The 23,071-nt window shown below is 38.8% G+C and overlaps 1 protein-coding gene across 1 annotated transcript; it reads right to left on the reverse strand.

The window, feature by feature from the left end:
• Positions 1–2,631: 2,631 nt before the first annotated feature.
• LOC113099713 (vesicle transport protein USE1-like) lies at positions 2,632–6,272 on the reverse strand. Its single transcript, XM_026264643.1, has 8 exons — positions 6,123–6,272; positions 5,783–5,832; positions 5,487–5,565; positions 5,239–5,391; positions 4,987–5,002; positions 4,609–4,639; positions 4,358–4,520; positions 2,632–2,977 (listed from the first exon to the last, which is right to left on the reverse strand). Exons 1-8 carry the CDS (start codon positions 6,222–6,224, stop codon positions 2,795–2,797), a joined length of 777 nt encoding a protein of 258 aa, XP_026120428.1. The 5' UTR covers positions 6,225–6,272; the 3' UTR covers positions 2,632–2,794.
• Between the last annotated feature and the right edge of the window lie 16,799 nt (positions 6,273–23,071).

The following is a 23,071-nucleotide window of genomic DNA, read 5'->3' on the forward strand; positions in this document are numbered from 1 at the left end:
GTTTTGGCAGGTTCTCAGTCGTGACTAGAAATTTTATACTGTTTTTTTTGTTTGTGTTAATCAAGTGAAAGCTTTTCCAGTTATCGGTTAAAGAACGCATGAGAAGGCGGGTTCACAGTGTCTTAATCTCGGTGAATTTGAGTGGTTTCCAGGAGCTTTGCAGCACCTGCTGGGTTCCCCAGGGGTTGAGTGGAGGCCCGCGGCCGGGCGGAGGTGTCGCTTCAATCCCTTCACCCCAGCTAACCTGCCACCTTCCAGCCAGATCACAGCTTTCCCTGTCAGGAACCGCGAAATTAAAACTCACAGCTGCTTTATCTGCTCGCTTTACTTCAAAGGTGGGTTGACCTGGTTTTCGAAAATTAGGCCTTTGGGTCCACAGGAGTCCTGTGTCAGAGTAACCATGCTTTATGATGCATTAGGGGACTGCTAAGCTAACAGCAACAGGGGTCATAAAGAACATTATCCCAAAGTGCATAAATTTCCATGTACATCAGCATTTTTTTTCCGAACATAACATTTTTGGTGAAAGACGTAATGTTGCTTCATGAAGTGCAGTTGGGTCGTTCCCACCAAGTGAATAGATCTCAGGATAGGTTCTTGAACGTTAAAAAGATACAGTTCATTCACTCAAGGCTCCTACATATTCTCCATTTCAAAATTCCATACTTTTCCAGACTCAAATTTCCAAACCGACTTTCAGACCATATTTAACATAAATGTTTCATGAAGCATTATTTTCAGCTTTAAAGACCTATTTGGTGTAGTATAGTACAGTAATTTGTTAATATTTTCTCAGGGTTTTAAAAATTTATTTTCTCAAAGTAACAGCATACAAAATCCCTAAAAAAAATAAAATAAAATATTAAATAAAAAAGTTTAACATGCACAAAAAAAAAAAAAAAGTTTTTGTGCCCTTGAGTAACTATTCACATGTGTGTGGGAATGTTTTGCATGCTCACGCATTACAATTTCTAGTTTTATATAACCCATTTCCTTTGTGCATCACGGTCATCTTAAATAAAACAATAGCATGGATGCACATGAATTGACAGAGATCGACCCACTCAATTTTGCTTTTCTTATGGTAGTACCTCTAATATCAAGGTCTAATGTCCAATTTAACTCCTGCGGCAGGGGAGAAACGGACAGAAAATGACACGAAATGGGCCGATGGCATAAAATTGGCCAAGTTCAAGGGTCTATAAAAAAAAAGACTGTTTTAAGATTTGGCTTTCATTGGGGCAGTATGCCATATTTCAAGGCCTTAGGTCTCTTTAATGCATAGTCTGTGGAAGGCCAAAAAAACAAACTGTGAAATGGACCGATGGCACAACAGATAGCTCAGTGTGCATGGTGCAATGCTGAGTTTAATGGTTTCTTGTACTTAAAAGACAGTAATCTTTTTTTTTTTTTTTTTTGCAAAGGTCCTAGAGGTCATGTAATATAGTCCCAAGAATACAGAATACAGTAACTTTTCCAAACCCATGTAGGAACCCTCTTTACTACAGTGGGGCCTGTTGACAATGCAATTCAGCAAAGTTTAATGTATGGAAACATTTAAGGGTGACATACGAAAAGGCCAAAAAATTAATTTACTAAATTATATTTAGAGATAAAATAATTGCAAGATATAATCTCAGGATTTCAGAGGGGGGAAAGCCACAATTGCGTAAAATATAATAATTTTTTTAAATTACGAGCTGTAAATTCAAAATTCTTTCCCACAATTCTGAGTTTTTGGCCCTCAGAATTCACATCTTGAAATGGTTTTAAAAAGTCTGAATTGTGAGAAACTTAGACTTGCGAGGAAAAGTTCTAAATGTGAGATGAAAAGTCGCAATAACCTTTATTTTCCTGAATTTCGCTTGCAAAAAAAAATAAAAAATAGACAAGTAGGCAGATTGCTAATTATTTTATTAAAATAACACACCCTCCTGTTTTTTCTTCACAGACAACTTCGAACACATCTGATAGAAAGGAAGAGTAGCCTATGACCATCTGTTCATGTGAATGAATTACAGGAGCGAAAATAAACACACGGACAGATAAACGATGAGCCATGTGCTATATAGGGCTGCTTCAGATGAACATTAAGATCCATCAATAGAGCTGCGCAGGGAAACAAACACGTTAGCCATATCTGAGCAATACTTAATAGGCTACTCCGTCCATGTGCTATATAGGGAACAAGCACGAATAGATCGTTAGCAGCTAAATATGGGCCATTTACTCTCTGGGTGGAGAAGACAGTATCCATCTGTGCTTCCGACGGGCAAAAATACTTCCTTCTGTTTGCCAGAACATTTCCGGATCGACGAGGCGAGTCCGGACAAGTCCACCGGACCTTAAAACAGATCGGTCCGTTTTTATAGCGATCATACAGGAACTGTCAGTCATTTGTAGCTTCTGAAAACGCTCATATATAGTGTCAAAACCCATTAGCCTGTATTAAGCAATATTAGCCTGTTGGAAACGCGTCTTTTAAAAGATGAAAACGTCGGTCTCAGAATTAGTATTGAGAACGTTTGTCGTCAGATTATGTATTTAAATGACTGACGAACAGTTTGTGGGCTAGTTATCAAATACTAACCGTTAATAACAACCGAATCATTTAAAAACGTTCTTCACAGGGATTCGGCGCGAGTTCGTTATGACATCAACAATGGTTTTCGCGGGAATGGCTGAAGCTGACAGAACGATCGAGGCTGTCAATCAAATGTATAACTCTTTGCTAGTGTCTGTAAACCTGTTGTAATAGATAAATTAAATCTAGCGGTTCTTGTGGTGATTAACATCATCTGAGTCTCGGGAACAGTCTTATGAAGAGGATCATGCTGATGAACGTGAAGGAGACGACGATTAGCATCAGCCACAGGAACCAGTTGACGGATTTCTTGGCGTGCTGCTCCAGACGCTCTGATTCGGTCTTCAGCTTCTCGAAGTTCATGTCGGCCTGACGCATAGACTGATTGAGAGTCTGAGGAGGAAGAACAGCGTTTAGACTGTGTTCACGCTCAGTCAGATTAACACTGCATGTCAAAGGTTTGAGTTTAATGGCACTGTTGGTAGCAAAATCATTCAAAAAAGCTTATACTAGTTTATATACTGATTTGTAACGCCATGTTGCGCTGTAGTAACAGCACACTTACTGTAGGTTTGAAAGCTCAGTTATGAGTGTAACACTAATATATTGCTGCCCTCTAGTGGTCACACAACAAATACATCAATGATACGTCATGAGTCACTCTTTTTAGGCAGCTACTTTGTGATTTTCACTCGGAAAAGTAATCATATAATAATAATTATTATTAATATTACAACATAATATTAGAGAATATTATTATATTCATATATTATATAAGATAAATATGTGAAAATATTTATAAAATGTAATTATAGTATTATTATATTTTTTATAAAGTTGAATATGTTGATTTAAAAATAATCCCTAAAATCAGGGATTGAAAGGCATGAAGCTGGTGCAAGTAAAGAATAAAAAATTACATTTATAGAATATATACAGGTATTATAAAGTCAAAATATTTATTTAGTTTATTATCTTTGCAAAATATATAGTTTTTTTCTTCTGAGCTATATTACTGTTATATATATTAGGGGTGCTCCAATCACGATCGGCTGATCGTTATGCGCATCTCGTCAGTAAAGCCGGTTCTCTAATCAGCGGTTGATTCCATCAGGTGCGTGATTTCACATAGAGCAGCTGTTACTACATAGAGGCATTGTTAATAGAGAAGATGCGCAAATACACTTCATTTTCAGCGTTTTTTGGCGCATCTTCTCAGTTAACAACGGCTCTGTGTAGTAACAGCACCCCTAATATATATATATATATATATATATATATATATATATATATATATATAATAATTTTATCTTATTATTAGAATAAATATAATAATAATAATAATAAAAGCAATAATGGTAATATATGTAATAATGTTAACAGCATGATTTTATTAAGGGAATATATAATATCTATTATGTCATAACTATAATGTTATTATGTAATATTAACAACAACAGTAATAATAATAATAATTACAGCAATAATTATAATTATTGTTATTATATACTTATTATAAGAACATATAAAAAAGTAATGTCTTTTAATTAAAAACTATTTCTACAAACAATGTTAGTTATAATCTTTTGTACTCCCATTAATTAATTTGAAGTAGATAATTGGTGACCTTTTTTTATTTTGCTAGATAAAATATATTACATTAACAAGAATTGAATGTCATTCAAGAATGAGAAGGATAATGTTTTTTTTTTTGCTCTCAGAGGATGTGCATTATAATCCTAAATCTGCACAATTCTATTAACTACATCAGACCTGGTTGTCCTGCTTGATGATGTTCTGGGCCGCGAGCGTGTTGTTCTTCAGGTTGCGAGCGAGATTCAGCATGTCATCAGCCAGTTTCTCCTGCAGGTTGTGATGATGCTGTAGAATAGCGTCCAGCTCTCCCGCCGACTGCCGCTCATCTACAGGAATACTCCTGAAAAATCAGCAGAAATAACTCAACACTGTAGATTCCAGTGACACGTTCACATCGAAAAAAAAATCTATGCGAGAGCGCCACCTACTTTCTGTGTCTGAGATCCATATCCAATGAACCTGGCCATGAAGAACAAAGAAAAGTAGTGCTGTCAAATGAATAATCGCGATTAATTGCATCCAAAATAAAAAGTTTTGTTTGCATAATGTGCTATCTAAATATATTTAGTATACAAACATAACATTTTTCTGAAATATGCACATGCATGTGTGTGTGTATTTATACAGAAATAATCAATATAAACAGCACACACACATATTATTATGTAAAACAAAAACGTTCAACTTGGATGCGATTAATCGCGATTAATCGTTTGACAGCAATTCAGAAAAGGCATGCTTAATAATATCTGTAATTTAATTTCTCAAAATGTAGCATTATAATTACAATAGAATATACATCTTACCAGAACTTGACACAGCCTGTTAGGAAAAAAAGCACAGATAAAAGATTAAAAATTAAAATTTTTACAATGTAAAAAAAATTATTTTCTTAACCAGTATATATATCCTCAATCTGAACATCTTTAAATATATATAAGGATGTTCAGATTTAGGATTTATTAAGGTACAATTATGAGATGTTTCACATCATGTTTCCATAAATACATGAAAACATAAAAAAGCACATTAGTAGCTGAAAGAGGAAAGTGTCGTACAGTGCTCATCAGCTCCTTCCTCATTTCTCCAACGCATCGCGCTTTACTCTGGATGTGCACCGTCTTACTGGCAGGCATCCTCTCGCTGGATATCGTAGGCGTCCGTCCAGGAGCCAGAAACTGATTGGCCAGAGACTTCTCTGCTGGAGACGGCTGGATACAAAGTGTTTTTTTAAGTTACCATCACAGAAAGATGACTCATTGTACTCGCACTGAGCTAGTGGTGACCAAACAGCATAATTACTGACCAGTTTGTCTGCCTCTAAGAGACCCTTGAGGAACTCCACCTTGCGGTTGTAGTCCGTCAGTATTTCCGGTGTTGGTTTACTGAGAGAATAAATTCGATATAAATCATGACTCATCATCTACATCAACATCTGTTCATATCACAGCTGTAGGAGAAACACTAGTAGACCTTTTTTTTATTATCTTAACATCACTTAGACATTAATATATTTCTCTTTCATACATTAAATGTTGAAATGGTTATGTTTACACTTAAAATATGTGAATCATTAATGTCTGTAATCTTCAATAAACGTACCTTGGACGCTTTTTAAGGGCAACAAGCATCTCCTCAAGGGCACCAACGTACTAGAAAAGACAAAAGTAAATCTACTGAATATGATTTTATGCTTAAAATGATAGAGATTATAATACATTAATAATTGTACAAATATCCACAGCGAAGATAGAAAGCTAATAAGACATTAACTAATTAATTCTAGGGCATTAGGTGTAAATATGAATGCGTATCTTGTTTTTGACACGTAATTCATATGTAAATGACGCTGGCAATATTGCTTTGTTGTATCATGCAGAATTTATAACATTTACTTCAAAAGCACAGAAGTACACGCAAATGCAGAGCTGTTGTGCATTACCTTCTCTAGTCTCCATTCGGTCTCATTTCTTTTCTCTGAAGCCAGAGATTCACAGCGCGATAATAGCCGGATAAAATTAATCTCTAGTCTGGACGTGGCCATGTTTGACGCTTGAATGTTTGAAGGGGAAGTCGCGCGAGTTTTGCGCACAGCAAGGCGGAGCAGAGCGACAACTGAAGAGTCCCGGATGGTTACGCACGAGCGGTTGGTGGTAATAACCATATCCTGTATAAAAACAGGTAATAACTTCTGCAAATGTATTATAGATTTAAAAACAAACACATAAAAACGTGTACTTGTAACTTACGTTCATATCTAGATCTTAAAAATAGGTAATAATGCAATATGAGAAAAAAGCAAATTAAAAGTCCCCAGTGATTATGCAATAGCTCTTTCCTTTTACAAAAAAAATAAAATAAAATAAATAAAAACATAATTACATATAATGTCAGTCATGATGATTTAGGAATTTATAACTGTATATAAAGCTTGGCCATAATCTAGAGATCATTCATGCAGGCATCAGACTGCACACTCCTGTTAAATGAGAAATTACAATACATTTCTATATTTGGGATCTTTATTATTATTATTATTTATGCAAAATTCTGTAGATTTAAATTATCCAAACAATTTGTTTATCATTATTTTGTGCTTTTCTAAAGACACGTTTTATGGTACTAGACTTTACAGGACTAGAATAAATGTATTAATCTGAGATCTATTCAGAAGTCTCCCAAGATTGCAGTGAAGATACATTATAGCTAAGGTATGTATTGTGTTTTTATTTAGATGTGTGACAGAGGAGTAAGATCCGTTCAGACCAGCAGCGCTGTTGTTTCTCCTCAGATCCACTGACAGATCCTGAATTTCTACAAGTTCAGCCAAACTCTGTATCTCTTTATACTGAGAGATTGTGTTGATTTATCGCTGTTTGCTTCAAATGATCAGAATTGAGTGTTAATTCCAGTGAGAAAAACTGGTGGACTGGACTTGAAGCTGTTCTTCAAGCTGCACACAGAAGATCCACCTAATCAGTCTGAAGCTTTTATACAAGAAAGAGTTGGATGGATCTAAGCCATGCCATTGCTGAGCATTGAGCAGCAACAGCACTGAAACATGTCGAAAAGGTTCATTTTAATCACAACACCAGATCGGCCAACCTGTAACGTTACACTCTCACTCAAGGGATGGACGATCTGACAGGATTGTTACTAAGAGGTGGATCTCATCTAACGTGTATTATAAAGACAAACTCACCGCGTCTATCTAGTCATGTTGAAGATGTACATACATTTCAATTTCAGCAGGCAACTATTTTTATAGTTACATTGCTGTTCCAGCCACAATACATCACAACAATGTACATACAATTACAAATAATTATATAAAATTGTCAGTTTGTTGTTTTACACTCATGAGATACAAGAAACATATGGCAAGAAATCTGTAGACTCGTCCATAACAACAAAAGACAATCCTTTATTGAAACTTTTTATAAATGTGCGCTGCAAAGAAAAGCATTTTTGACGATCGTTTCTGTCCAGTCCACTCGTTTTATTGCATTTAACCATAGCTGTCATCAGTTTGTTTGTCTGGCAGTGGCAACAGATATGCAATCACATTACTAATTTGAGGCTGTATTACGTCGATTCTGGTACACAACATTAGAACAAGATGATATTTTAAGCTCGTTCGTAGCCATATCTGTGCTGGTTTGAGTGGGACACCTCCAGTTTCCCCTTTGTTTAACCTAAAATAAAACTCCAGAAAAGTGTACAATATGGGACCTTTAAAAGCAAAAAGTATCAATTAAATATTAGTTGAAAATTGTGAACAGTTGGGAAATCAGGTTATTTTAAAGGAGTACTTCACCCAAAAATGAAAATCAATTTCAAGTCCATAATCCATAATAACACTTTCTCCATTAAAACGTTGTCTTGTCTGAATCAGGAGAGAAATATGCACGGATCAAATATTATTTACAAGTGAAAACAGTCCAAAAAAGTTATAAACACACAGGACCTGACTCACATTTCACTGCTGGTTATATTTTCTCCTTATAACCGTGCATGTGACGAATACAAATCTTGAATCTTGAATTTTGATGAGAGGACGACAGGGGACGGACTTTCTCACTGGAGGAAGTGTTATTATGGATTATATTTGTCCAGATACAATGGTCTAAAATGAAAAAAAGTTTCCTGGACTTTTTCCTTTATAAACACAGAAAAAGATCTGACATGATTTATCTTACATTCAATTTCAAAGACTGCTATTTTAATAAGAGTGTGTAGCATGTATTTTGTTTTTACTTTGTATTTTTTAACAAAGTATCTCTGTATTTCGTCTGAAATATGTTAAGGCAGCAATCATAACTGGAAAGTTATTTTTAACATCTATAACAAGAACTTCAATCTTCAGAATATGATGCAAACCCACATGGTAAACACCCATTCCTCAAGAAAAACATACATTTTGGCAACTTCCTTTTGTTCTATACTAGATTCATGAAAACAAAAATAACATTTTATTTATTTAGCATATTTAGTTTTGACTTTTTCAAAATGAGTCATTATTTACTCTAGTAGCAGTAACTAGAAAACAAGCGCCAGTGGGGCCAGTTTAAGTTGAACTTACGTCACTTCATCATATTTGAATTATTTGGTCTTTTCTGCATCTCAGCAGTAGCACTTCCTCTAAGAGACACTATAAAGTTCAACCTGAACACAAGTTTAACCTGAACACAGTTCAACAAGCTGAAGAATGAAGACACTGCTGCTGTCTCTGCTCTGTAAGTTTATTTCTGTGTGATTGAGTGTGATTCTGTCATGATCAGATGATCTCAATGACCTGTTTTCTGTTTCTTCAGGTCTGTGTGTGTGGAGTCAGTCCACAGAAGCTTTAACTGATCAGCAGGTGCTTTTAGGACACAATGTGACTTTAGCCTGTGAGTTTAAATGTAAAGCCGCTATATGGTTTGTGACAAAACTACAAGCTCGTCCAGAGATGATAATGCGAACCTTTGGATCCACCGAACAGGCAAAATATTACCACTACAAATTCAGCAGCAAATATTCAGAGGGTGGCAGGAGCCGCTTAATAATCAATAAAGTTAGTGTTGATGATTTAGGAATTTATTACTGTATAAAACCAGGGAATGATCTACAGGTCAGTGTCAGTGATGGTATCAGACTGCACACCGCTGGTAAGTGATAAACTGCAATACATTAACACAACTAAGATCTTCATTATTATCAATATTTATGTTGTACATTTATGATTTTGGATCACAATTATCCAAACTGATTATTTCTGTGATGACAGTTATGGTCCAGACTGTGCACCACTGGGTTGTGTTTCCCAAAAGCATTGTTAACCATATATATGGTTCAAATTCATTCAAGGTGTTTCTGGTGTCCGTAGTTTCTGTTTGTAGTCGAGTTTACACTCTCGACCTGTGGTTAGAAGTTTACTAACTATCCAAACAATTAATACTTTGCTTTTCTAAAATAAATGTCTCTCAGCAACCGTATCAGACTGCACAACATTGGAAAGTCATTGGCAATAAATGTATTTTTCTGAGATACTACTACTACTACCACAGAATAATAAATATTTGTTTCTGTTATTATTATTACTAATGCTTTAAGAGCTCTCAACGTGGGGTTAGGAGCATAGTTTCTTGTTATTATGATGTGAATAAAATCAAGCACTTGTGAGCAAATTAAGCAAACTAACATGTAGTACAATCTTTATCTTTCATTACATTTATCCTACGTCAATTGGTAGAGCATTGGCTTAATAGAGCAAGGTTGTGGGTTCGATTCCCAGGGAGCACTTGATAGGTAAAAATTTTTAGCCTGAATGCACTGTAAGTCACTTTGGATAAAAGCGTCTGCTAAATGCATAAATTTAATTTAATTTAATTTAACTCAAGCAGCATGTTAAGGGACGTACTTGCTCAGCGAGGAACACCGCTAAAATAATTGAGAACAAAAATAGCTACAGTAAATAGTCATCAGATTCCATGTTCATTATTTACAAACCAAAACCTGAGATTACTGGATGATTAACAGAAGTTAACGTTAGTTTTTAACAAAGGACAGATGTTCGACAGAATCCCTAAGTTTTCGTGAAACAGTCAAAAACCAGTTTCTTATTGTACTATTAGTTACTGTGCTGTTCAGGAAATGCACCCCTGGTTATCAATGAATGAATAGATCTGAGTTTTATGTTATTTTTGTTAGTAGAAGCTAGGGGTGACCCCGAATAGTCGACGAATCGATGCTTTGATTCGTGGAGCCTGATTTCACTACCAATCTAACAGTCGAATATTCGCGGGGTGTTATTGATTATGCCATTTTGACTATATGGGGGAGCTCGAAAGTTTGATTTCACATAGAACTACCAGTTTTCTCCCAATAAGTTAATATACAGCCTATTATTTAAAAGCTGTAAGAATCAGAAAAGAAAGAAGCTTCAAATTAATATTTTACAGTGTGTGAATAAATCCAACCACCCCTATAGATTTATGTTTCACAAGAGGAGCATATTGGTGGCAGGGATTTAAAACTTTACCAAGACTCAAACTGACACAGGCAGAGACTGTGTTTTTTCGAACAGGTAGGATAGAAGTGATTTCAAAACATTTCAGCTGGTGTATATACATTGTGAATATATTATTTACCTGATATAAGATACATTTGGTTTTGAGTCAAGCGCTTCATTGTAGTACTACGGTGATATCTCTTCAGCGCACAGCGCGAGCAGGTCAAACTACAACGCAGAATATTAATAACTATGACTGGGACTGTTATATACATACTATTATAATGAGAAGACCATTATACTAAAACGCTATGAATTTTTTGAGTTTAGCTGCCGTGCTTCTGCACATTGTTGTGTGAAGAATGCGTCCACAAAAGGAGTTTGCATTCAACGTTTTAGGCTAACGTTATAATGAGAGCACTATTGTAAAAAAAAAAAAAAATTTATACAATTGTTAATTGTTATGGTTTCGCCAATGCTAAGTGTTAGCTGTCTGTTAATCAAAACATTAAACATTATTTATCTGCAAGGTGTTCGTTACACATTTTCCCTGTGTGTTAACATCAGTAATTATGTTGGCTGAATGTCTGACTTGACTCTTGTTAATGTATTTTGCCCCACCCACAAACATATGATTAGACTATCAGTCAAATATCGGCAATATTCTAAAATTCCGATTCGACTATGAAAACCTTAGTCGGGGACACCCCTAGTAAAAAGTCATAGTAGATTATCATGTAATTATTAGGGGCCGAGCATCAAAGGTGCATAGGCAACTATTGTATCCGATGGCGTTATTATTTTTGTCATTTTTCTTTGATTCCTTGGCTCAAGTTAATTCGATTACACTATATGATATAATTTTCCGTTATTTCCCCACCATTTTGAATTTGATGAAGAACTTACTTTTTCGAACTCCTCCTAGGCTGTTGATCTGATTTTCATGAAAATTGAACCAGATCATCATCAGACGATGCTGAAAAAAGTTATGGAGTTATTAAGTTGATTTGTGACCAAATTTTTTGTTATGGTTGTGAAAATAGGCGTAAGGCTGTATTTCCTCAATGGTTAATGTATTCAGACCAAACTCAGTCCATGTCATCACAACCATGACCTGAGATTACATTTCAGCGCAGCACCACCTAGTGGCCAGAAGACATGAACAATTTCGATTTTTGCTTATAATGTTTGAATGATTTGACCAAAAATTAAAACTGGTCTTTAGATTCAGTGGAGCATGCTGAGGTGAACCATACCCAATTTTCCCATGGCATTGTAATGAAATGGGTCTCAAAATATTTCTTGGGTCATGCCGAGAACAGAGATATCAATTATGCAATTATAGTCGACTGAACAAAAGCCTATAAAATACCAAGGAGGTGACACTCATATAGCTTTGAATGGAGAAAAATAAAACGCTCAATATTGCCGCTCTATCTAACGAAGCCCTGCCTTCTGAATGAAGGAGCCAATCACTAACCAGTAAAGTAATCACATCTTTTCAAAGATGGCCGTCCGAGTGACGTGACTTGTCTTAAAGACTTGTCTTCCATTTTTCTTAAAAACACACTTTTTTACCTCCTCCTAGATCATTTGTCTGATTGTCACCAAATCTGGGTCAAATTTGAGAATGCTGACAACTAGTTGTGGATTTTGTGTCAATAGATGAAACAACAAAGTTGAGGCATGATGCCATAATGACTCTGAAGTTGTATCTCTGCAAAGCTTTGAAATATTGACACCAAACTGTGTGTGTGCCATTGTCACCTCACCCAGAAAATACCACATCGATTTGAAAACAGTGTCATCTATTGGTCAAAAGTGATAAGCCATTAAAATCACATTACTAGAGGTTTAAAGCCATTTTGACTCCGATCAATCTAAAATGGCAACTCATTGTTGCAGCTGGTCTGATGCTCCATGCCATAATTAGCTCCTCATTCTGCCTCCTCATTTGTGGTTGTCTCCTTGGTTGCTGTGTTTGTCTTTTACTTTTCGTCCCCTTGGAATTATAAGGTTCTATCTGCGTTCTGAGTTGTTTTGAGATATTGAGCTTTAAAGTTTTTGTGTTCCACAGACTTCTGTAGATAGAACCTTTTTGTTTTTTCAAAAAAAATCCCAAAATGTACACGACTTAAAATAAAACATCACATAATGTAAATAAATTGTCACAGAATAAGAATATGTGAATAACTCAATTTTGACAAAAATGTCAGATAGAACCTTATAATTCCAAGGGCACGTTTTGTCATTTATGAAATTATATTTATGCAGATTTGTTTCCAATAAATAAATATATATAAAAAAATATCTAAATGTCATGAATGCATAGCATTTATTAAATTCTTCTTACAATTATTCAAACATTATAGAAGTTACCGGAACATTTTTCTAATAATTATAGAAACATTACAGAAGTTACTTTACCTGGCTGTAGAAGATTAAACTTGATATTTTTCTCAAAAACACAGAATCTCCCAGAGGTCACGATGAACCAGAGCAAAAAAATCCACCACAAGATCAGACAACACTTCAGATTCCCATCATTATTTTAAGTCTGTTGACTGTTGCGCTGTTTGCTGCAGTGATAGGTGAGTAAAAAATCAAGACCATTATATATTTAAACTATGTGATGAAAAGATATCTAAGCTTTAAAGATTTTTTTACATTTATTATAGATATTATAGATGATATAAAATAATTAAAACATATTTCTAATAATTATATTATAAATTATATATAAAATAATAATGAATATCTAATCTAATCTAATATTAAAGTACAGTTTGTTTGTATTTCATTTATAGATTAATTTAGCAGCATTTAATCAAATATTGTGTTATTTTAGGTTTATTAATGATGAACCATAAACTGTCTAAGAAAATTCCTAAATATGTCAATTTTCATCAGGTAAGATGTTTCTTATTGCTGTTTATGTTAAAATGTTGGTTATTATCACTGCTTTTACAAACTTTTTATATTCCAGAAAACAAAACAAAAAATGTTTAATTAAATAATTAATGTGTAAACATAAAGAACTTGCTTGATAAATGGAAATTATGGAAATGTTAGATTTTTTTTGTCATTTGTTTAGATTTCTACAATGAAGTTTGGTGAGAGTAATAGAGGAAAAACAGATCCTGTATATCTAGAGGTGCTGCCAAATATCTAGAGGTCCTGTGTGAAACAGTGATTTGTTGCTGATTGCTTCAAATGAGCAGAATTCTGTGCTGCTTAAACATGTAATTAAATTATTTGCGCTTGTCTGTTCATAATAAAACATGACTAAAATCTTTCTGAGTTGCTAAAATCTGATTGTATTGGAATGCAGTAACAGTAATGAGTTTATTCTCTCTCCTGTTTGATCATGTGACAGTGAATGTAATCATGAACAGCACTGATTACATTCACTGTCACTCACCATCATGAACAGCACTGTGACTGCAGTGGAGTCATTCAGGTTCCTGGGAACCACCATCTCTCAGGACCCGAAGTGGGACAATCACATTGACTCCATTGTTAAAAAGGCCCAGCAAAGGTTGTATTTCCTTCGCCAGCTGAGGAAGTTTAACTTGCCACAGGAGCTGCTGAAACAGTTCTACTCAGCCGTCATTGAGTCTGTCCTCTGTTCTTCAATAACTGTCTGGTTTGGTTCAGCAACAAAATCAGACATCAGAAGACTACAGAGAACTGTTCGGACTGCTGAAAGGATTATTGGTGCTCCCCTGCCCACCCTTCAAGAACTGTATACATCCAGAGTGAGGAAAAGGGCTCAGAAAATCACTCTGGATCCCTCACATCCAAGTCACCCCATCTTTGAACTTTTGCCATCTGGCCGGCGCCTCAGGGCCGCAAACACCAGAACAGCAAGGCACAAGAACAGTTTCTTCCCCCAGGCTATCTACCTCATGAACAGTTAAATGTTCTCTACTTATGCTTATAAACGTGCAATATCCTTATATTTATTTGTTAACCCTCCATCCTAGAACATTCCCGCATCTCACTCAATCCTATTCCATTATCATTTATAGCACAATTGTTTATACACGTATTTATTTGCTAATGTGTAAATCTCTTTTTAATTATTTTTTTTTTTTTTTTTTTTGTCTCTGTGTTGTTGTCTCTGTGTACTGGAAGCTTATGTCACTAAAACAAATTCCTTGTATGCGTAAGCATACTTGGCAATAAAGCTCTTTCTGATTCTGATTCTGATTCTGATTCTGATGTGAATGTAACGAACAAACAGCTTTTCATTTCACAAGACATTAACTGATGAACTGGGGTGTTGTGGATTACTTTTGGATTATTATGATGATTTTATCAGATGTTTGGACTCTCATTCTGCAGACTCACCCATTCTGAATGAATGACAGATTCAATATGGTTTATCTTTTGTATCTTTTTACTTTCTTCTGTTAAACACAAAAGGAGAAATGATTGGTCACTGGGGATGAAAATCTGCTTCTGTGTTTCTCAAAGGACAAAAAAACTTGGTTATGAGCCAAAGGAAATCTATTGTAAACAGTAGAGTTCCCTTTCGATACTTCACCCACACTGCGTATAGGGAAAAGCTCCTTTTTTCCTTGATACTGAAGCCATTTTTCAATCACGCAGTGCAATTGCACTGCCATTAGTTTAATCTGTAAACTTTTTGAAACCAATGACATCGCTGCATAGCTGTGCGAGTCTGTGGCGATGCAGCGCTCCAAAGCCAGCCAAAATGGTCGGGGCGAATGGCTATATAAGCAGTCAAATCACCATAGGAAATCAGATATCACTCTTTCAGGGATGACTTCACTTTGCTGGATCCCGACTGAATGCCTTCGCAGGAATGAGCTTTCGCCGTCAAAAGAGCGATTTCTAACATCGTTTTAACGGCGCCGGCCATGCCACACCACAGCTGTGGCACATCGGCACCCGGATTTGGGTGAGCTCACGCCGGCTCAGCACCCGCATGCCTCACCCTCTCCAATGAGAGAGCCATCCCCTCTCCTCTTCTCATGGCCAGAGCAGCGTCCCTCGGCTGATGAAAGCGACCTTGTCTCTTTTGGCGGATTGGAGGACGAGCTGCTTGATGACTCGATGTCACTCATGGCTTCAGACAAGGAGGATTGTGCCGGTGATTCTGACCCCGCCCACCTGTCAACACTGGAGCCCATCGACGCCAGAGCTAGGATCGACGCCGAGCTTCTCCGCATCTTCTCCAAGGCCATCGAGGAACTTCAGCTGGAGTGGGCTCCCCCTGAAGAGCTGATGCGCAGCAGGCTGGATGAGTGGCCCCCCGCCAGTGCTCTGCCCCATTCTTTCCTGAGGTTCATGATGAGCTGACCAAGTCGTGGCGCAACCCCTACACATCCCGCCTACGCACTTCCTCCTCTGCAGCTCTCACCTCAGTAGACAGCTCTCAGGAGAAGGTCTATGAGGAACTGCTGCCCCTGGACAAGGCTCAAAGCTGCTTCAGCACTGCACACCATGGACATATTGCAAGTGTTCCAGGCAAAGCTTCTCCATTCCCTGGATGAGTCTAGCCCTCATGAACCTGCTTTCCGCAACCTCCGCAGTGCCACGGATTTGACCCTACGGGCCACAAAAGCCACGGCCCAGGCCATCAGACGATCTATGGCCAACCTGGTTGTGCTGGAGCACCACCTCTGGCTCAATCTGACGGAGATTAAGGAGAGCGACAAAGTGGCCTTTCTCGACGCCCCAGTCTCTCCATTCGGTCTCTTCGGGCCAGCCGTAGAAGGTTTCACAGAGCACTACACTGCAGCACAGAAGTTGTCCCAGGCCATGCGACACTTCCTGCCCAACCACTCTAGCTCTGAACCGAGTCGCCCCAGGACTGTGCCAACTCAGCACCAGAGCAAGCCTGTCCCTTCTACCTCCCAGGTGGTGCCCACTAAGGAGCAGCACCCTGCTCGCCCCGCTAATCGCCCTAAACCGCCTAGACGTCAGGGCCCCCGGCAAAGGATTGTGCTGGACCCGATGCCCTCTAAATCCTCCTGATCGTTGGGGGAAAAGAAGAAGAGGCAAAGTCCTGCCGCCGCCCCCAGAAGCTCTTTCGACTGCCTGCTATGCGACCTGGGCCCGCCGTTGTTGCGTCCACATAGCGCCATTATTATGTCAAACACAATGAATATTTCACATTTTCAAAAAGAGAGTGGTTTTCCTCTTCCACACTCATCAGTGTTCAGGCCCCTAGTCACCGGCCTGGCATCTGACATTATCCAGCCTCTTGTCACGTGGGCCGAAGCCTGGCAGGCCATCCCCGGAGTGTCCAAGTGGGTGTTGGGGATTCGACGAAAGCCTCATGGCCGATCCACCTGAGGCGGGACCTCCTCTCTCAGGCAAACAGAACAATCTGGCATTCACGGCCAGAACTCTGGGCTCTGCATGTATGGTCCCTTGATGGGAGCCTCTAACCCCCTCGGGGATGTGCTACACACCATTGCTCAGGCAAGAGCCCCGTCTACAAGACGCCTTTACGCCCAGAAATGGTCAGTCTTTGTCAACTGGTGCTTAGCACAAAACGAAGACCCTGTTGAATGTGACATATCTCAGATACTGTCATTTCTCCAAGAGCGTCTAGACAAGGGTCTTACCCCTTCCACACTCAAGGTGGATGTAGCAGTCATCGCAGCATTTCGTGGTCCTATCACTGGCCAATCTGTGGGTCGAAACAGCCTCATTGTGTGTTTCCTGAGAGGTTCTAGGTGGTTAAAGCCCCAGCATCCTCTCACTGTTCCCACTTGGGACCTCCACACGGTCCTCAGTGCACTCAAAGGACCTCCCTGCCCTTCGGCCCCTAATGCTCAAAACCGTTCTGCTACTTGCTCTAGCATTGGTCAAGCATGTTGGTGACCTGCAGGCCCTCTCGTTGAGCCCTGCATGCCTTGAGTTTTGGCCCAATAACTTGAAGGTAATTTTAAAACCCAGGCATCGCTACGTCCCTAAAGTACTCTCGACACCGTTCAGAGCACAGGTAATTTTCCTCTCGGCTCTGCCTCCTTTGTCAGGTGAGCGAGAGCTGGATTTACTCTGTCCAGTGAGGGGTTTGAGAATATACATTGAGCGGTCACAGCCATTCAGGCAATCTTTGGGGGCCGCACCAAGGGGTCTTCGGTCTCAAAGCAAAGCCTCTCATGTTGGATAGTCGAGGCTATCGCTTTATGTTGCTCCTCCATGGGCCTTGAGTGCCCCATAGAAGTAAGAGACCACTCCACTAGAGGGATGACCTCTTCTTGGGCTTGGTCTAGTGGTGTCTCTATCAAGGACATCTGTGAGGCGGCCGGCTGGTCCTCGCCGTCCACTTTTGTCCGATTCTACAACCTGGACATCCTGACCTTGCACACTTGGGTTCTTTCGGTTTGATGCGATGGCCTCTATCAGAAGGAGTAATCATGCCACCTCTAGGGAGTTAGCTCCCTCTTAGCAGAGTAGCGTTAAGGGATCACCGGCTCCGGCTCTCTCACTTATCCCCTGGACCCCAAGGTGTTCAAGATAAGTTTTTGTTGTTCTCTACCGTGGCACAGCGGGGTTGAATTCGTTTGAATTTGACATTGCAGCTTCAGTGTCCTCACTTCAGTAGTATGAACTGAATTCCTATGGCGATTTGCCTCCTTATATAGCCATTTGCCCCGCCCATTTTGGTGGGCTTTGACTCGCTGCATCACCATAGGCTCGCGCAGCTATGCAAGCACTGTCTTTGGTTTAAAAAAAGTTTACACATTAAACCAATGGCAGTGCAGTTGCACTGCATTATTGAAAAAAGGCTTCAGTATCGAGGAAAAAAGGAGCTTTTCCTGATATGCAGTACTCGTTCCGTATCTCAAGGAACCGAGGTTACGTTCATAACTGACTACGTTTCGTGTATGATGTGACCGGGTAGCGATTCCTCCATAATGATCAGTAAAACAATAACCAGGCACTTCTTAGAAGAGTTAAAATTAGGGGCGCACGTAAAATATAAACGTAAAAGTATACTTGACTTATACTTACAAAAATTTGAAATATATTTGAGCTATACTCCTAGAATCTGTGTTTTCATTATTATACGTTGGAGGGCGCTAGTACACATCTTCTGCACAGAATTTCCAAAAAAAACACAAGTGAAGAAGAAAAAGGAAACACCAGATACTAACACATGTAACACGATCATCTGACATGAAACAGCGTCAAAACTGTAACGTTATGGAATAAAATGTCGACCGATGAAGAGGTAATAATTACAGTGAAGCTTCGGGGTGTTAATCAACTCCATCTATGTTTTGATTATCATTCTGAATCAAATTCACAGTCTTTTTTCAGCTTTTTGTTCAAAATGTTATTTCTTTATTTTTTATGAAACACATTAAAGTGTAATAAAAAGTTTTTTCTTATAAACAGAAAAATATCTGACATGAATTATATTACATTCATTTTCAAAAGACTGCTATTTTAACAAGAGTGTGCAGCGTGTATTTTGTTTTTACTTTGTATTTTTTAACATAGTATCTCTGTATTTCGTCTGAAATATGTTAAGGCAGCAACCATAACTGGAAAGTAATTTTTAACATCTATAACATGAACTTAATCATCAGAATATGATGCAAACTCACATGGTATACACCCATTCCTCAAGAAGGCAACTTCCTTTTGTTCTATACTAGATTCATTAAAACTAAAATTACATTGAATTTTTTAGCATATTTGGCCTTGACCTTTTCAAAATGAGTCATTATTTAGTCTTCAACCAGTAGCAGTAAATAGACAACAAGCGCCAGTGGGGCCAGTTTAAGTTGAACAGTATAAGTGTCATTTACAGTATTTGGTAATTTCTGCAGCTCAGCAGTAGCACTTCCTCTATGGAATGTTAGAAAAGTCACCCACGATCCTGAACACAAGTTTAACCTGAAAACACATTCAACAAGCTGAAGAATGAAGACGCTGCTTCTGTCTCTGCTCTGTAAGTTTATTTCTGTGTGATTGAGTGTGATTCTGTCATGATCAGATGATCTCAATAACCTGTTTTCTGTTTCTTCAGGTCTGTGTGTGTGGAGTCAGTCAACAGAAGCTTTAACTGATCAGCAGGTGCTTTTAGGACAGAGTGTGACTTTAGCCTGTGAGTTTCATTTAAAAGCTGTTATCTGGTTTGTGACAAAGCTACCAGGTCGTCCAATTATGATAATGCGAACCTTTGGATCCCCCAAACAGGCAAAATATTACCACTACAAATTCAGCAGCAAATATTCAGAGGGTGGCAGGAGCCGCTTAATAATCAATAAAGTTAGTGTTGATGATTTAGGAATTTATTACTGTATAAAACCAGGGAATGATCTACAGATCAGTGTCAGTGATGGTATCAGACTGCACACCGCTGGTAAGTGATAAACTGCAATACATTAACACAACTAAGATCTTCATTATTATCAATATTTATGTTGTACATTTATAATTTTGGATCACAATTATCCAAACTGATTATTTCTGTGATGACAGTTATGGTCCAGACTGTGCACCACTGGGGTGTGTTTCCCAAAAGCATTGTTAACCATATATATGGTTCAAATTCATTCAAGGTGTTTCTGGTGTCCGTAGTTTCTATTTGTTGTCGAGTTTACAGCTGTCTTTAGAGTAATGTGGTATTTCCCTTTAAGGCTGGCGCCTCCCCTCATGATGTGTAACAGAGAGCACGGATAGGGAAGCGAGGCAGTTGAAAAAAACCAAGTGTACAGAGCAATACAGTTAATGCTTACGAAAAGCTACATGGTGTCAGAAGTGGGATAATATGGCCCAGGGACTCTGCCGTATCGATCCTCTGATCTTTGATGACAACATTGCCAATAACTGGAGAAAGTTTGAAAAGGAATGGTGCATATACTGCTATGCTGGCCTGTCAGATAAATCCAAGAAAGTACAAGCCTACACATTGTTAAACCTCGCCGGTTCCTGAAACGGTTGACAAGTCTGAAATTTTTGTGTATGATGAAGGTGAAGATCATGAGGATCCAGAGGTACTTCTAACTAAATTTGCTGAATTGTGTTTACCCGCAAAAAAACGTCATAATGGACAGACACGCATTTAATACCGCTGTTCAAAAACCAGGTGAATCTGTGCAAGCATACGTTTCCACTTTGAAAACTCTGGCAAAGAAATGTGAATTCGGATCACTGCAAGATTAACTCATTAGAGACCGCATAGTTTGCGGTATAGAAAATGTCACTGTTCGCAAACAGCTACTCCGTGAAAAAAAACTCACCCTGGATTTGGCTGTTAACATATGTTTGCTGCATGAACATTCTGAGAGAAGTCTGAAAGAACTAAGAAAAGACACGGAGGTATGTGCTCTGCAAAAAACACGTTGTTCAATCTGTAATGGCCAACATCCTTCAGACAAGAACAAATGCTATGCATACAACAAACGCTGTAACAGCTGTGCTAAACTAACCACTTTGCGAGATGCTGCATGTTAGCACCAACTCAGCAAATAGGTGTGTGACGAGTGGGGCGGGGCTGAGGGATGTGGGAACGAGCGAGGCCAGTGGAGTGATTGGGAAATGAGCGACACCTGCGACCCACCACCGGTCTCGAGTCCCCACAGAGGAGATGGAAGGATATAAAACTGGAGCGACGACAGTGAAGGACGAGAGAGGACCAGGCCTGGGCTTTTAGTTGTGTTCGCTTTTTATTTGTGCGCATCAGTCGTCCGTGAGGGGCTGATGCGCTGTTTTTTGTTTATTTTTGAATTATTAAAGTTTCAGTTTGATTGTCTGCCGGTTCCCACCTCCTTCTTCCGGATGAATATGAAGGTTTTATCATTACAAAGTGCAAAAACAATGTATCAGCCCAGGACCCAGCTAAAAGATAGAATACATGAGTTGGATGCACAACCTGATGAAAATATGCAGGACACTTTTTTTCTGTGACCCTGTTGAGCTCTCTAGTCAGAAGGGTGAAATTTTCACAACTCTGAAATAAAAAATGGAAATGGCTAACTGAAAGTCAAGGTTGATACAGGCATAGGGTGGCCATTTGTGCCATTTTTGCAGGACATGTCCTGGCCAGGATTTTTATATTGCCTAAAATATCCACGTTTTGTCTTTGTTTGCACTGCACAGACCAATGGCTTCTTGTGCTTTTGAATCGCTCTCACATTTCTTTGATGTCATACAACGATCAATGCTGCTTTCCAGTCCGACACTGAAATATACACATATTTGCATCGCTTTGACTGTTCTCTGTAGATCCCACCTTCTCACGCACCACGATTGGTCGATTTACGTACAAAGTCTGCAGGTTATTGGTCAAATGATCTTTCCGTCATTAAGTTATGTAAACAGGAAACCAAAGCCAAAACCTGGATATTTTAGGCAATATAGAAATCCTGGCCAGGAAGTGTCCTGCGAAAATGGCATGAATGGCCACCCTATACAGGCGCCAAGTTCAATGTAATATCCAAACGGATGCTGAAAGGTTTGAATCACACCAGCCCTACCAACATAGCAGAGAAAGTCAATCTGGTGGCATATGGAGGAGAGACAATCAACACTGAGAGAACAACAGTGTTGCAGTGCGTCCATGGGGAATTTAAATTTCATGTGGTGGATCGTGATGCAAAACCTATTCTTGGCCTACAGGATAGCATTGCTATGGGACTCATCCAACTGGGACCGAATGTACACATGCTGCATCATGAGGCACCGGAGGTACGTGAATACAGAGACCTTTTCGATTGTGATGTCATTGGCAGCTTGCCAGTTTTTATCACATGAAACTGGATAACACAGTGACCCCTGTAGTCTGTGCACCCCGTTAAATACCAATTGCCATGAAAGAAACAATAAAAGCAGAACTGAATCGTATGACTGAGCTGGGTGTGATAACGTCCGTAACTGAGGCAACAGAGTGGGTATCAGCCATGGTTGCAGCCCAAAAAACAGATGGGTCGGTGAGGATTTGCATAGACCCAGTTCATCTTAACAAAGCCCTCCTCAGACCACGGCACCCCCTAAGAACAGATCATTGCAGACATGCCTGGCACTAAAGTGTTTACCATTCTAGATGCTAAATGTGGATTCTGGCAAATCCCCCTTGATGAAGCGTCATCCAAATTAACCACATTTATGTCCCCGTTTGGCTATAATAGGTTCTTGAGGATGCCATATGGAATCTCAACAGGCAGTGATGTCTTTCAGAGATCAATGGAGCAATTGTTTTCTGGAGAGCCTTGTGAAATTGTAGTTGATGACATTCTCATCTGGGGCCGGACACAGGAGGAACAAGATGACCGCTTGCGACAGGTACTGAACAAAATTTGTTCCATTAACATGAAACTCAACCCAGACAAATGCAAATTCAGAGTTAATTCTGTCCAGTATGTGGGTCGCCTTCTGACTGCCGATGGTGTAAAACCTGACCC

The sequence above is a fragment of the Carassius auratus genome, unplaced genomic scaffold (genome assembly GCF_003368295.1).
Source record: "Carassius auratus strain Wakin unplaced genomic scaffold, ASM336829v1 scaf_tig00217023, whole genome shotgun sequence".
Lineage (NCBI taxonomy): Eukaryota > Metazoa > Chordata > Actinopteri > Cypriniformes > Cyprinidae > Carassius > Carassius auratus.